Here is a 16,746-nt window from a genome sequence, read left to right on the forward strand (position 1 = left end):
TATGTAAGAAAGTCAGAGAAGGAAGTGATATTTTTCAACTATAGTATCTATGAAGTCTAGTTATTTTGTTTTGGTCATTTATTTGTTGGTTTTTTAGGGTGTGAAAGGGTTAACAGGACCCCCTGGACCACCAGGTGCAGTTATTGTGACACTGACTGGACTGGAGAATCTAACGGTAACTCTTCAACAATATTTAAGTTTTACCTTCTGCTTAGCCTGTTATTCTTACATTTAAGACCTCTTAGAAAAGGAAAGGACAGTAAGGCAGCATCCATACCTAATCCAAATTTCCATTAATCCATCCTATTAGCCTTGGCCCTTCCTTTCTCCATGACCTCTCACTTGTATTTCAGGAATGGAAGACTGGGAAAGAATAGAAGAATAAATTATGGGGTGAGGGTGGGGATGGGTAACTATGATTGTAATGTCCTGGTGGTGGGTTGTAGGTGAAAGTGGAGAAGGTGGAGGGCTTCAGTAAGTCCCCAGATTTCTGATCTCAGTGGCCCAAATTTTTTATCTCCTTCGTAGTAGTCAGATGGCCAGTTGGGCAGAGTAGAGCTGCTTGCTGCAACAGTAGAGTTCAGAAATTTTGCTCTTCACAAATATGATTTAACTCTTCATTCAACTATCCATTTTGAGGACAATTATGTCCTTTAATTTCTGTGAATAAAACAAATTCTGTACCTGACACAACCTTTGTAAACCAAAGTGAAAATAAGAACTTTTTCTTAAATTTGCTCAGGACAAGCTGTCTCAAACCAAACCAAAGTACAAGCTGATGATGAAAATCCAAATTTACCAAACAGATGAATTAGGAAATAATTTAAAAGTGTAAACAGCAAGAAAAAAAATTGCTTTATGAAAGGAATCCAATCTCCTTTGAATGAGATAATCACATTATTCTAATTATCAAATGAAATAATGTATATAAAGTACTTTGTAAACCTTAAAATCCTATATAAATGTGGTCTATTATAACACTATATACTTAAGTATATTTAAGATGATTTAATTAACAAAATCCAAACTATACATAGAATTTCGGCAAAATATTTATTTAATAAACTGTGGAGCACATCAGGATTTTATTGAGAAGCAAGAAATTCAAGATCTACCTTAACTACAATTTACAGTCTCAGTTGTATCTCAGCAGAAAGGTCCCAAAGCCTTACTCCAAAAATTATATATTGACCCAAACTTTAATTATGAAATGCCTCACTTTACTCTTTTTCTTCCTTCTACCTCCCTCTCTCTTTAAAATACACACACACACACACACACACACACACACACACACAAAACCCTCATGACAAATATATGTAGTCAAGCAAAAAACAAAATTCCCACATTGTCCATGAACAAAAAGATGTGTCTCGTTCTACATATATGTTCCGTTTTTCTCTGCCAGGAGATGGATAACATCTTCATTATCAATTGTCTGGACTCTGGCTGGTCATTCCAGGAACAAGAGTTTTGTTAAGTTTTACAATTTTGCTTTATTATATATATATATCCCTGGTTCCATTCACTTCACTCAATATCAGTTCATATAAGTCCTCCAGGTCTTCCCTGAAACTGTCCTCCTAGTCATTACTTATAGTGAAATAGTTTTCCATTATATTTGTGTTATCATAATTTGTTCAGCCATTCTTTATTCCCAGTTCTTTGCCACCATAAAAAGAACTGCTGTAAATATTTTTGCACATATAGGTCCCTTTCCTCTTTTTTTTATCCTTTGGAATTAAAGTATCATAATGATATAGTTTGGTAACTTTTGGTATATTGTTAAAAATGTCTTTACAAAATGGCTGGGCCAACTTATAGCAATTAGTGCCTGTTTCCCCACAGCTCCTCCAACATTTGTCGTTTTCCTTTTTTGTAAACAGCAGATGTGGTGGGTTTGTTATAGAATCTCAGCATGGCTTAAATTAACATTTTTCTAATTATTAGTAATTTGGAGCATTTTTTCACATACATACCTCACTTCACATGGTAGAGGTGCTCCTGAAAAGATATTTTCAATCTGTTTATAAAACTAAATTGAATTTGATTTTAAGTGTCCTAGAGAAACTTATTGTATCAAGGAAACCTGAAATGAATCTTTATCCACAATGAAGATTTCTTATTAAATATTAACAATCACCATCTGAGTCAAGAGGTTCATATAATGGGTTTTCTAATAATGAGGAATATTAGAGAACCAGTTTCCTTGCAACTTGGAATGTCTAACAATTATAACCTTTTGTGAAGAGTGTATAAACACTGAATTATTTTTGCGACAGGACTACAAAGGGGATAAAGGAGACAAAGGATCAGTCGGAGAGCCAGGACCCCCAGGACCAAAGGTAAACTAAATACATACAAAACTACTTCCCAAACCTATAACAGAACATGCCAATATATGTCAATGTGTGAGGAATATTAAACCATTCCAAAAAATTAAGAAATTGGCTCATAATTTTATTTGACCCCAAGTATTAACCAAAAAAACCTCTAGAATTTTACCTTTATGAAAATGTAGCTATAATAACATTTATGCAACAATATTAACTATAATAATATTTACCTTTATTATTATTATTTATGTATAATAAAAACATGTAATAAATAATTTTTCATGGCCCTGGACAACTTGAACAAGTCATTTAATCTTGATGAATAATAAAGTACTGAGTATTTCAAGCTCTCATATATCATATGTCCTGGCCCTTTCCTACTAGAGCCTATGAACCTAAATATTTTTTTTCCTTATCTTTTCATTCTTCTCTTTTACCGTAATTTTTACTCTTCTTTCTCTCCACATGACACTGATTTCTTATTGGTAAATCTTTGGCTTAACAATCAGTTCTACTCTCCTATGTTTCTGTCATAAATTATATTTGCAATCTATATTCTATTTAAAGCTACACAGTCAATAAATTGGCCTAAGATGACAAATTTAGGGCTAGAAAAGACCTTAAAATCTAGTTCAACCCCTCATGTTACAGATAAGAAAACTGAACCATAGAGATCAAACATTTTGCCCAAAGTCACAGCACTAGTTACACAGTTGCCTCTCTTTTTCCTTTTGTATGTTTTTTTTCCTTTGTGTGTATGTGTTTGAAGAACTTGTACTTCCAACCAATCGATCAATTGGCAAGCATTTATTACGTATTTGCTATACAACAGGCACTGCATTAAGCCCTGGACATACAAAGAAAAAAAAATTATCTGCTCATAAGAAACTTACATTCCAATGACAGAGACATGCACACACACACACACACACACACACACACACACACACACCACACCACACCACACCATAAATATACAGTATATGAAAGGTATCCTTTAGGAACATAAACTATTCTTCTATTGAAATCCTACTCTAGCACCTTATTACAACTTATGGGTTAAGATGAGTTCTCCAAAGCTGCCCCATGGTGGCAACTCAATCTGTAGTCTGAGCATCAGCCCAGTTAAATTTAAAGAACTTCATCACTAGAAATTTTGCCATCTCAGGACCCTTCTAGTATGATTCTCCAATCCTAAAGGCAGTAAATGAAATCAATATGAATAATAAAAACAGGGATAACCTCCTCTGTTGGTAAGATGAGTACTCAGATGACAATGACTTCCATCACATTTCTGGAGATAATCCTTGGGTTTCTCATGATGTTGCTCATAAGTTCCTACTGGTGTGGCTGGTGGTCTTGATTAGCTTTTTAAAATTGTATTTATTGAAGTGATATAGTAAGAATAGTTGATACAAAATCCCTCTCTCCTTAACCAGCACATACCTTTCCTTAAACATATATGGCACTTGAAAAAAGTGGTTTAAATGTAATGTACAAAGGCGATGGGGTATATGTTTAGGGAATACCTATGGTAAAAGAATTCTATGCAAGTCATAGTGCTGGAAGTCTTTTTCTCCCTTTTGGAGTCTTCATAAAGTTCTCTTTATGTATAGTTTTGTTGAGCTCCAAGGCTACAATTGCCCTTTTCAACAGACAGAATTGTCCATCACAAGGGAGGAGATATCACACTCCCTGAAGCTTGGGTGGCTATACTATTGCATCTTTGTGTCTGTTCTGGTCCATGTTTGTCCTTGGTGGTTGGTTGCATCATCTTCTATTGCTTCCTTACACACATTGATGTAATCAATGGGAAAATATAGGGGGCAGCTAGGTGGTTCAATGGATAGAGCTAGGTCTAGAGATGGGAAGTCTTGGATTCAAAGCTGAACCCAGACACTTCCTAGATGTGTGAAACTGGGCAAGTCACTTAATCCCAATTGCCCAGCCCTTAATATACTTCTGCCTTGGAATCAATACACAGTATTGATTCTTTTTTTTTAATCTTTACCTTCCATCTTAGGATCAATACTGTGCATTGGTTCCAAGGCAGAAGAGCTGTACATTTCTTATCCTTTATCACTCTTTAGAACTGATGCACAATATTGGCTCTAAGATGGAATATACGGATTTTTAAAAAAAGATATAGAAACATTAACTTTATCCTTCTATCCTTCTATACCCCCTTGCCCTCAAGAACAATTCCCTCTCAAGAGCTTTGTTGGAACTAGTATTTTTAATTTCAAAAACTGGAATTTTCTACCTCTGGGCTGAATACCTCTGGACTGGTTTCACTGATATGTAAGCCCAAAGGGTATGACTTATTTTAGCCAATTACATTGCTTTTTTTCTTAATGAATCTAACAGATTCTTATCATTAAAACAGATCAGAGGGCTTAAATTATCTCATTTACACATTAAAAACTTTATTGGATAGGGGCAACTAGTTAACTCAGTGGATTGAGAGTCAGGACTATAGATGGAAGGTCCTAGGTTCCAATCTGACTTCAGACACTTCCTAGCTGTGTAAACCTTGGCAAATCATTTAATGGCCATTGCCTAGCCCTTACTATTCTTCTGCCTTCGACCCAATACCCAGTATTAATTCTAAGGTGGAAGATAAAGGTTTGAAAAAAAACTTCCTTGTATAAACATCCATTGGTTGGTTGGAGTGACTGGGAAATTCCACTCTTACACAAGAATATATAAATCTTAGTATTTCTCTAATACAGGGGCTACCTGGAGAATCTTATGGATCTGAAACTGGTAATCCTGGAGACCCGGGTCCTCAGGTGAGAGTCATCAATTCCCTTGTGGAATGTGTGAATCAGTGCTAACAGCAATTCAGATTCTACTTTGAAAACCAAAATATAAGTATACACCAGTGATGGGCAAACTTTTTAAAGAGGGGGCCAAAGGAAAAGAAATGCTCATCTGTCAGTCTGTTTCTAAGGCAACTCTTTCAAAGTTCCATTGTATTGTATCCTACTCATATTCGTCAGATTAGGAATAATGTTGTGAGGCTGGATAGAACATTTCAGGGGGCCACATCTGGCCCACAGGTCATAGTTTGCCCATCATTGGTATACACATACATGTGTTTTATAGCATGTGTAAATAAATATCCACGTGTGTATATAGTTGTGTGTATACATATGTATTAGAAACTAGTTTAAGATTTCAGCATAAAATACTTTTAAACAGTAGAAAATAATCAAAGCAATGCTTTATTATCCTTACTAAAAAAAAAAAGCATAGAGCCAACTCAATTATTCGTCCATAGGCAAGGGGAGAAATGGTATAGATAATATAAAACCTCAACACATCTCAGCCATTTATATGTGATACTGGAATGGATTTTTATTCAGAAACAAAGATAAGAATCTGATGTTCTCAGAGTTCATTGCATTTAAAAATAAAAAACAAAGAAACTAAATTGTGGAGAATTGGCTCAAGAATAAATAGAAAACACTTTAATTTTCTTCTCCATCCTTCCCTGCTTGCTTTTTGTTTGGCCTCATACCTTCCTTGGGAGCAAGAAAATAATGAACCATCTTAGCATGCAAGACTCTTTTAAAAGCTGCCCTTAGGGGGCAGCTGGGTAGCTCAGTGGATTGAGAGTCAGGCCTAGAGATGGGAGGTCCTAGGTTCAAACCCGGCCTCAGACACTTCCCAGCTGTGTGACTCTGGGCAAGTCACTTGACCCCCATTGCCTACCCTTACCACTCTTCTGCCTTGGAGCCAATACACAATATTGACTCCACGATGGAAGGTAAGGGTTTAAAAAAATTAAAAAAAAAAAAAAAAAAAAAAAAAAAGCTGACCTTAGTTTGGTAAGGGAACTCCTTTTAAGCATTTAGCTATTGGCTCTAGGAGAAAGCAGTAAATAGAAGAATCAAATGTAATTGATGTTTTCTGCTTTTATTCAATAGCATGTGGACTTTTTCATCTTTTATTTGGTTTATTTCTTTAATTTAGGGGAAACCTGGGAAAGATGGTGCCCCTGGTTTCCCTGGATTTCCAGTAAGTATTTTATTTTGCATTATTTATTGGAACTAGTATCCTTACCTCTAAAACTGGAATTTTTACCTCTAGGCTTGGATGTCTCTGGATTGACTTCACTGATCTGTAATCCATAAGCCCAGTAGATATGACTCATCTTAGCCAATTACTATTATTCCCTTATGGTTAAAGCTTCAAAATACTACCTGGGCAAAGGAAGCTTTATCTCAATTACAACCTGTTGTATTTTGTTTGGAAATTTTAAATTACCAGTGCATTCTAGTGTAGGAAAAGAAAGCATTAGGCTTGAGGTCAGGAGAATGGGCTTCAACTCCTGTTATGGATATTTAGGAATTAGGGAACTATGGGTAAATTACTTCAGGCTGAGTCTGCTTCTTTTCCTATGAAGTAGGCACAATGCTGCATGTGGTACCCGCCTCTCAGGGCTGTTGCTGGTTTTACACAAAATAATGTGCACAAAAAGCTCTGTAAATCTCAAGATGCTATATACAGATCATTTTTTATTATAGAAAAATGGTGCGGTATAGTGGTTAGAGTGCTGGACTTAAGAGTCAAGAAGACTTAAACTCACCCATATTCCATCTCTGAAATGAACTGTTCAAGGACAAGGACTTTTTTTTTCATTTTTATTTTTGTATCCTCAGAGCCTAATACTGTGTCAGATACATAGTAAATGTTATTAAAACTTGTAGAATTTAATTGGATCTTCTAAGACATAAATGGGCTCCTATCTACACTGTAAGCAGTTTCCATACTGGAAGTTTTCTATGATGATCTCTGAGATCCTTTGTATATTCCACAAACCAATAAAAAGTTTATCATTTAAAAATATAAATAAAGCTGTTCCTGACAATTCAATTCAGCAAATGCTGATTAAACATCTACTATGACAGTCTTATTCTAAAGTCATCCTTCTGTACAAATATAATACAAATGCATTTTTTCTCTCTTGTTACAAATAGTAGTTTAAAACGTTTATACTGGATATAGAAGAAACTGGTGAACTCCCTTCTCCTTTAAATTTTCTTCTATTCTTTCCCTTAGGGAGCTAAGGGTGAAAAGGGTTTTCCTGGATTAAATGGTGAAACTGGTGTTAAGGTAATCCTCTTCTTAGTATCTTATGACTTTATCCTCTTTTAATTTGATCAGATTTTATGAAAAAAAAAAAGATGAGGAATCGGGGCACAAGATACAATCTTCAAAGACCAGTAAGATATCTTATTGGGGTTTCCAGTTTGCTGAACAATTTAACATTTGTGTTTAAAATCCAAGTGACTTTCAAAGAAAACTTAATGAAAACTATTATTTTTTATGAAATTGAGTAGAGTCTTTAACATTCATCGATTTGGTTGACAATTATATCTATTTTTTTTAATACAGGGATCTAAAGGAGACATGGGCCCATCAGGATTTCGTGGTCCAGTAAGTTTCAATGAAGTTGTCTGATAACATGTTCAGGGACCCAGTAGAGTTGATCACTTCAAGGCACTATACTCTGACGCAGTAATTCTTGTAATAACGCTTTAAGAAATTCACATAACATTTACTTTTGATAAATCCAGGGAAGATACTGTTTTTGCTGGTACTGAGAATGAAGTTGATTCCCACCTTTGTGTTCAAGGACGGTAACAATACACCCCTCCTAGACTAAGGGATTTCCTCTCCTTATACCAAATCAATCAACCAAAAAGAATTTATTAAGGCACTGAAGCATGGTAGATAATGCATTGAACTTCAAGTCATAAAGATCTGGAATCAAATCCCACCTCAGGCTTTGTTTGACTTTGGGGAAATCACTTAACCTCTCTCTTAGTTTCTTCTTCTGAAAATGAGGGTGTTGTATTTAGTTGCTTCTCAGATCTTTTCTAGCTTCATATCTACAGTATCATAAGCCAAGTAGAGATATAACTAGAAATAATGGCTCTTGACAAAAATAAACATTGTGGAAAGACCTTCATCTTTGAGGACATAAGGTCAGATAGTGGAGGAGAGAAAAACCCAAGGTTCTCTTATGGCTGCTATAAGGGTGGAAGAAAACAAAGGGAAGTCTCTCTATGGAGAGATTTATCTGTGGTATAGGAAGGATTAAGAATCGCATATAAACTGATAGGAAGGATTATGAACTCTCCTAGTTAGGACTACACACTCTGGGTGACAGGCAAAATCTTGACTAAGACATACTAGAATGCTACACTAAGCAGAGAAAACAATGGTAATCAAAGTGGCTACCTGGGGCCAGATGAAGAGAATAGGCAATCAATAAGAACTTATTACAATGCCTCCTCTCTTCCAGACACTGTACTAAACACTGGGGTAAGGCAGAGTCAGAAGCAGTCACACTATAGTAAAGGTATGAGACCAACAGAGGATTAGGAGGTGCTTGAGCACCCTGAGGCAATGCTCTGGTTTTCCCATCCTAGTTATGGCTCTGACCAAAAAAAAAAAAAAAAACAGCAAAATAAGCAATGTGCTTTTTCAGAGTGGCTGTGAAAATCTTGCCATGCATAATGGAGCTGTCTTCTTAGAGGTACAAAGCTGTGACAAAAGATGAACTTCATGCTAGTAGAACCAAGCACCAGTGTTAGGATAGTGGGAATCGCCAACAGGAGCCCATGGAAAGATGCCAAGAGTCTTGTTACTTTCCATCAGTCCATTTTTCTCTCTGCAGGCTAGAAAAAAGACTGGTTCATCCCCCGAACACCAAGTGGGATACAATGTGATTCTGTAGAATAGGGAGCAAAAAAAAATGTCAAAGGTTGTAAATTCTGATATGTAGACGTTATGCTATAGTCTTGGCCATAGTCTGGGTGTTCATCCCATCTATAAAACAAGGTGAGAAACATTCAATTTGCCCCCCCCAGACTAGAATTAATTAGCTAAAAAAAGAAAAATGGGTCAGGCATGGGAGTAGAGAAGTAGTCTAATATTTCCTATCACGTCACCTTTCAAAATATATCTGCTTCCCTGAGCAAAATTTGATTTTCATTGTAAAAAAGGCAATGTGAGGAATGAATTGGGAAAGTGATGGGCTCAGAGACAAGAAGGACTGAGTTGGAATCTTGCCTCAAACACGTACTAGCTGTGACTTAAAATCAGCCATTTTACACCTCTGAACCCAAGTCTCTTCTTTGTAAAACTGAGGCTAATAATAACCATTACTTCACCTAGGTGTGGTGAGGACCAAGTGAGATAATGTGCATAAAGCATTCTGCAGACTTTAAATGTGAGGCTGAGTTAAAACAGGGCATCCCAGTATTTCATGTCTATAATATGTCTGTCTAATCTCTTCTGAAGAACTACCTTTCTCCTTTAAAGCTGCATCATGGAAATGGGAGGTCCTGGGTTCAAATATGGCCTCAGATTCTTCCTAGCTGTGTGATTCTAGCAAGTTACATTGTCTAGCCCTTACTGCTTTTCTTCCTTGGTATTAATACACAGTATTGATTCTAAGATGGAAGATAAGGGTTTTTGTTTTTATTTTTTAAAAGCTGCATCACTAACATCTAAGGAATGTCAGCCTGCAGAGGAGCTGGGAGAAAAGATTGGCCACACATCTATTAAGCCCATCAGAGATCCACCTAAACTCACAAATAGATAGAATTATGAAATTTATGACATGGACATCCAGGATAATTATAATATTGGGAGAGTAACTTTATCCCCTAAATTTATCCCCTAAAATCTTGTTACCAATAGACAGTCACTATTACTCATATATATTAAGCCTCTATGGGATTGCTACATCCCAGATGACCTATGATTGCTGGTAAATTCTCAAAGTTTCCTTTTGGTCAAGAGCCTATAGAAGACATTAGAATACTTGGCATCTTTATGTTGTTTACTAAAAGCTTTCAGTGAAGCAGGACTTGGGAAGCCTTTATTCTGAAAACTTTTCTTGCTTCTCTGTTTTAAGACAGAATATTACAATGGATACCTGGAGAAAGGCATCAAAGGAGTTCCTGGCCCCCGGGGTCCTAAAGGAGCACGTGGTCCACAAGGTAAGAGAATTTTCTTGACACATTCATTCTCCCACTCATTGGAATGCACTGCTGAAAGATTCTGTGAGTTCTATGTTTGCTAATCTGTCTGAATGATGTTCAGATGTGGCATTTCCCAGAGATGATGGTGATGAGCTTTTATTACTATTTTTATATTTCAATCTGTAGGTAATAATATCAAAAGCTACTTCATAGGATTTTCATGAGGATGGATAAAATATGGGTATCCACTGCTCCACCTAACTGCCTATTTGTTGATGTTCCATGTCTGATCCTTCTTAACTCCATGGACCATACTGTCCTTGGAGTTTTCTTGGCAAATATACTAGAGTGGTTTGTCCTTTCCTTATCTAGTGGATTAAGGCAAACAGAGATTAAATGATTTGACCAGGGTCTTACAGCTAAGAAGTATCTGAGGTTTGTAAAAGGGTAAAATGAGAAGATTATGGTTGGATTGGATATTTAAAGTTTGGTCGCCAGGGATCAATTACTCGATTTCAAATAAGAGATCCAAATCAGGATGACTTTTATGGAAGTTTATTTACAAAATATAGGAGAGAGTAGAGAAGAGGGTAGAATAAGAGATTTGTATTCAAGTTTGGGCTTTACTCCGGCAGGGCTCCAGAGGCCCAGCCAGGGCCTAAAAGTCAATTAACAAGGGTTTTAGCCACAAGGGCTTCTCCCAATCAAGAGGCTAGTACCTCCTGAGAGGTTAAAGGAGTCAGCCTTCTTCACTCACCATGCATAGTTCTAAGAGAGATATTTAAGAGCAGTCTCACCAAGGTCTCAGGGTCCCAGGTCCAGAGCTCCTCCATGTTCAAGCAAGAACCAGAAGAGAGTCCCCAGCTCACTGAACTCTCTTTAAAAGGGGCCTCTTTTGTATCACTTCCTGTGCCTTCCTCTTAGTTTACATGTCCAATCACAATGGAAGCTTTTCTTAGGACTGCCCAGAAGGCAGTCAGTAAATTCTGATTTGTCACTCACTCTAGGACACATGGGTTACGGACCTCCCAACTTGTGAGTTAGGTGGAGATGTTTTCACTTTTAGTGATTAAATCTAAAGATGGGCAGGGTAGGTTTAATCTCATTATCACAATCCTCCCTGTGACCATTTGGGAGACTCATCTCCCCAATTGATCATTTGACGTAATTATCTCTTATTCCTAAAATTCTAACTACAACAGTTAGAGATAAGAGGTAAGTAGAAGAGATAGAAAGAGAGATAGCAAAACCAATGTTTTGCTAGGCACATTGAAAAAAGGCCAATTGGAGGCAATCCCCTTTGACATAAGAGTTTACAATTCAAAATCATTGTGTTCAATCCCATTAATTTCAATCAGTTGCATGCCAAAGTTCATTCTGAATCGTCTTGATTCAATGTAGGTTTCTGCAGGCAAATAGTTAATTTTCTGGTTTCAAAGTGTTAGCAAGCTTCTTTTCCTGAAAATTTTCTCGAACAAAATTTTAAAACTTGGATTTTTATAAAAATACAATCCCCCCTGAAGAGGGTGTTGACAACACCTGGATCAACTCAGAATACATCATTGGGTTATGGGGAGTCAGTTATCAAAAGAAAAAACAAAAACATAAAAAGAAAAACAAATAGAAGAAAAATTAAACTTTGGGAAAAATAACAATTCAAAATAAAAATCAAAATATCAAAAATCTATATATTTTATAAAAATTTTTTTAAGTAAACAAGAATAACTTCATAACAGGCCTTTGTATTAGGGTCTAATTTAATAAATTTGTAACAGGCCCTTGTATTAGGGTCCAATTAAAGTAATTTCTGTTCCATAAATCTGTAAGACAAAATGCAATAATATTGTACTTACTCATTGGCAGCCAAGACTACAGCAAGCTGCCATATCATGAGAGAGAAAAAGAGGACCAGATTTTTATGTAAAAGGGAAGTGTACATTCTCAGGTCTGATTTCACTTCATTCTCAGGGATAGGGGAGTCAGAATAATGGCCAATCTTCTGTACTTGACTGGTAGTGTAGTACGAAGTGTCCTACTTCTTAACATATGTCAAGCATCGCAACTTTGAGTCTCACACTAGGTTCAAGTCCTTTAGTATTGGCATAAAAGTTCAACAATCCTACTTGGATTGGTATGATCTTTTTTGACCTTGTGCTCCATGGCACTATTCAGTTTCTCATGAATCCCAATGGGACTGGTTGGTCTCCTTGACCTTGTGGTTCTTTTGTTCCCTTCTCCTGGAATCAGACAGAATTATTAATCACAGTCTTATAACATTTATCAATAATTGGCAAGTTTCCATAGTCTAAAGCTTTTAGGCATGCATTAATATTATAGAAAATATATTTTTAAACTTATATTACTGCAGAATCAAAAAAAGATTAATACTGATTATATGTTCGTTAAGTACAAGAAATTAAAAAAGGGAAAAATCAAATATTCTATTAGAAAAGTAAAAGGCAATAGCAAAATAAAAATTCAGGAATTCAATGTGTTCCCCAAATGGTGTCCACTTGAACTCAGGTTATCCCTATCCACTAAGATACCTAGCATCCTCCATAACTATAGCCTATAGTTATACCTACTAAAGTACTTCATGGTTCAATAAGAACATAATGTATATCATATCTTTGCATATATCATTTCAATTCTTTCAAATTCATTTCAGTTTTCAGTTTTTTAATATTTCAATATTTATATTTCAAATTAGTTTTCATTCCTAGACTAGCTTTCCCCAATTTTATCTCTATATTACTAAGGTTTTTGTCTTTTTAGTCTCTTTGATCTTTCTCTATGTGAAGTTCACAATGTTTAATTAAAGAAAGAGAGCAAAGGGACAACTGGGTAACTCAATGGATGAGAGCCAGGCCTAGAGATGGGAGATCCTGGGTTCAAATCTGACCTCACTTTCTAGATGGATCATTTTCTAGCTGGGTGACACTAGACAAGAAACTTAACCTCCATTGCCAGCTCTTAGCAGTCTTCTGCCTTGGAACTAATACATAGTATTGATTCTAAGACGGAAGATAAGGGTTTAAAAGAAAAGGAAGAAAGGCAGGAAAGCAGGAAGGCAGGAAGGCAGGAAGGAAGGAAGGAAGGAAGGAAGGAAGGAAGGAAGGAAGGAAGGAAGGAAGGAAGACACAAAAACAATAAGAAGCATTTGAGGTATTGACTAAAAGAATTAAAATATAAGAATATGCCAAAGGACCAAGTGGCTTCAATTGACACAGTGTATATCTTTTTAATCTAGAAGGTAAAGAAAATAGAGATAGGAGAAGAAAATTTTTCATTTAAAAATTATATCAGCTTATAATTATTTGTATTTAAATTGAACTGCACAGGACACAGAAATCACAGCAAGTTAAAGTAAAGTTATTTTTAAATTTGTGTCTTCTTTTAGTATAATGTCCTGCAGTTTTCCAGTTACTTAAGATATATGTGGTATAGGAGAAGAATCCAGGATTTCAGTTAGAAGACCTGGGTTTGCCTCTCAATTCTGCTTTTTTCTACTTATCCAGCCTTTGGGAAGTCACTTTATGTCTTTGGGACTCAATTTTCTCATCTGTAAAATGGATGTGTTTGGCTGGATGACCTCCAAAGTTCCTAACAGCACTAAATCCTAATGATCCTATCCTTTTCTTTTGGTAGGGGGTGGGGGAATAGGCATTAGGTTTGACATTTATGGGGTTTTTTTGTTAAATATTTAATCCTTTCCATAGGACTCCAAGGTCCACCAGGAGATGTTGGTAGACCAGGTATGTATATGCTTCTTAGAATATCTACAATATCACATTAAAAAAAAACAAACCCAGTAATGTTCATATTAAATCAGATTACATTAAAATTATGTCTGTGTGAGACGTCAGATGGTTCATTACTTCATCCAAGGCATTTTTACAACCTCTTTGTTAATTATCTGAGAAAGATAATGAAAGAAAAAATGAGAACTAAAGGCATGAGTAAGTGGTATGTCATCTTTATTGTCCAATCAACTTGAACTCAGTACATTCATTAGAATTTTCCTGTGACCTTGAAATGCTAATCAATATTTTTTAAGTCCTGGATTTTAAGTAGAGGCTTCTTTTCTTGGATGTAAAACAAGGCTCATTAGAAGAGGAGGGAAAAAGAGGAAATAAAAAGGATATAGGACACAGATACAGAAAAAAAGATACTTTTACTAAAATGTTTTTGAAGATAACTTTAATCGCTTGAAATATTTATTTTTTTCTCTACTTAGGAGCTTCCAGACCGGGTCTTAGAGGTACTCCAGGATATCCAGGAATCAAAGGAAGTAAAGGAGAGCAAGGACCACCAGGCATGAACACAATAGGGCCTCCCGGACATCCAGGATTCCCAGGCACACCAGGCTACAAGGGGTTACCTGGTCTTCCAGGACCACCAGGTCAGAATGCCTCTCTGCCAGGCCCCCTGAATTAGCTGCAATTTGGTCTTAAAACAAATTTCTACATTTAGAGTCAATGGCTTTTAAGCCTACTTTGAAATCATGGGTTTTAATGTCTCAGCTTTGCTTATGTCCCGACGCCTTTATCAGTAAAGTCAGGAGGATTAAGTGATTTGTTACAGAAGAATCATCAGTTCATTATTAGCCCTTCACAAAACCACTCAAAGTATTGTACTTATGAGCAGGTATGTATAATGTCAAAATCTAAACCTAGGCACCACGTCCATCTCATTAGCTCATGACCCTGGAAAAGTCATTTCCTTTCTTTGGAGCTCATTTTCCAAAACTATAAAATGAGAACATTGGACCAACCTTGAAGGTCTCTTCTATCCCTTGATCAATGATACTCTGAACTGGGCTCTTCCCCAAACTCAGCCTCACACTTTCTGCCTTTGTTCACAATTCCTTCCTTCATGGAATAGTTTCTCCTCATCTCCATTTCTTAGAATCCACAGCTTTCCTCATGCCTAGGTTCAGGCACGATTTTCCATAAGAAGCCTTTTCTGTTTCTCCCATTTAATACTTCCTCCCTTCTCAAATTATCTCATGTTTATTTGTTTACATGTTTTATCTTGTCTTCCTACCTGCCATGCTTCCTCCTGTAGAGAATGTAATCATGAGAGCAGGCACTCCACCATTTTTTTTTTATCTTTATACCTCCAAAAGCTTAGTATGTTGTCTTGGGCATAGTAGGCAAATGATAAATGTGAATGGAATTGAAATAAATACTGATGTGCTCCACAAAGAGCCACCAGAGTTAGAACCCAAAAGAGGAACTATATATCTATACAATTGTAAAAGTAAGTAATAACTTTGACTCACGCTTTGCAGCCATACCAATATAAATGAGTGACTTTGTCTTTCAATAAAAGGATTATGGGTTAACTACATGTTACCTAATATATATGCTGTGGTTCATAGGAAATGGTTTCTAGGTATATGCAATAGCTTTTAAAATTCTTTCTAACTTTTCAATAGGCAAAGTAACTTTTCGAGATGGTCCTCCAGGAGACCATGGTGATCCAGGCCATTTGGGGTCTCCAGGCATGCCAGGAGCCTATGGGCCCAAAGGTTGGTGAGCTATCAACAATATCATGCTTTAAAATAATAAATATTTCATATTTTCCCCTTATAAAATCACAAAAATTAAAGAGCCAGGGAGCAACTATGTGGCTCAATAGATTGAGAGCCAAGCCTAGAAATGGAAAGTCCAGAGTTCAAATTTGACTTCACATACTTTCTAGCTGTGTGACCCTGAGAAAGTCACTTAACCTCCATTACCTAATGTTTACTGCTCTTTTTCCTTGGAACCAATCAATAAATGGTATTAATTCTAAGACAGGAGGAAAGATTTTTAATTTTTTTAACTTTTTTAAATTAAGAATTCAATAAGTTGCTTAACTCTTTACTCTTCTAAAGATTTTTCTTTTCAATAATGAATTAGTTGAGGGCAGCTAGATGACTCAGTGGACTGAAAGCCAGGCCTAGAGATGAGAGGTTCATGGTTCACATCTCACCTCAGATATTTCCTAGCTTTGTGATTCTGGGCAAGTCTATTATGCCCCATTACCTAGCTCTTACTGCTCTTCTGCCTTGGAAAAATACAAAGTATTGATTTTTTTCTTTTTTCTTTTTAAACCCTTACCTTCTGTTTTGGAGTCAATACTGTATATTGGCTCCAAGGCAGAAGAGTGGTAAGGGTGGGCAATGGGGGTCAAGTGACTTGCCCAGGGTCACACAGCTGGGAAGTGTCTGAGGCCAGATGAACCTAGGACCTCCTGACTCTCAATCCACTGAGCTACCAAGCTGCCCCCACAGTATTGATTCTAAGATGGAAAGTAAGGGAAAGAAAAAAAAGAAGAGAAAAGGAAAGAAGAGAAAAGAAAAGAAGAGAAGAGAAAAGAAGAGAAAGAAGAGAAAGAAAAAAGGAAAGGAAAGGAAAGGA

The 16,746-nt window shown here is 36.3% G+C and overlaps 1 protein-coding gene across 1 annotated transcript in view; it reads left to right on the forward strand.

The window, feature by feature from the left end:
• COL4A3 (collagen type IV alpha 3 chain) overlaps window positions 1–16,746 on the forward strand; it is a 158,751-nt gene that overhangs the window by 78,740 nt on the left and 63,265 nt on the right. The window contains exons 13-22 of the mRNA XM_044670796.1: window positions 98–175; window positions 2,283–2,345; window positions 5,069–5,128; window positions 6,315–6,359; window positions 7,404–7,457; window positions 7,740–7,781; window positions 10,273–10,357; window positions 14,059–14,094; window positions 14,577–14,741; window positions 15,780–15,872. Of these exons, the coding sequence (XP_044526731.1) occupies window positions 98–175; window positions 2,283–2,345; window positions 5,069–5,128; window positions 6,315–6,359; window positions 7,404–7,457; window positions 7,740–7,781; window positions 10,273–10,357; window positions 14,059–14,094; window positions 14,577–14,741; window positions 15,780–15,872 (721 nt within the window). The remainder of the gene's footprint in view (window positions 1–97; window positions 176–2,282; window positions 2,346–5,068; window positions 5,129–6,314; window positions 6,360–7,403; window positions 7,458–7,739; window positions 7,782–10,272; window positions 10,358–14,058; window positions 14,095–14,576; window positions 14,742–15,779; window positions 15,873–16,746) is intronic.

The sequence above is a fragment of the Gracilinanus agilis genome, chromosome 3, assembly GCF_016433145.1.
Source record: "Gracilinanus agilis isolate LMUSP501 chromosome 3, AgileGrace, whole genome shotgun sequence".
NCBI classification, from domain to species: domain Eukaryota; kingdom Metazoa; phylum Chordata; class Mammalia; order Didelphimorphia; family Didelphidae; genus Gracilinanus; species Gracilinanus agilis.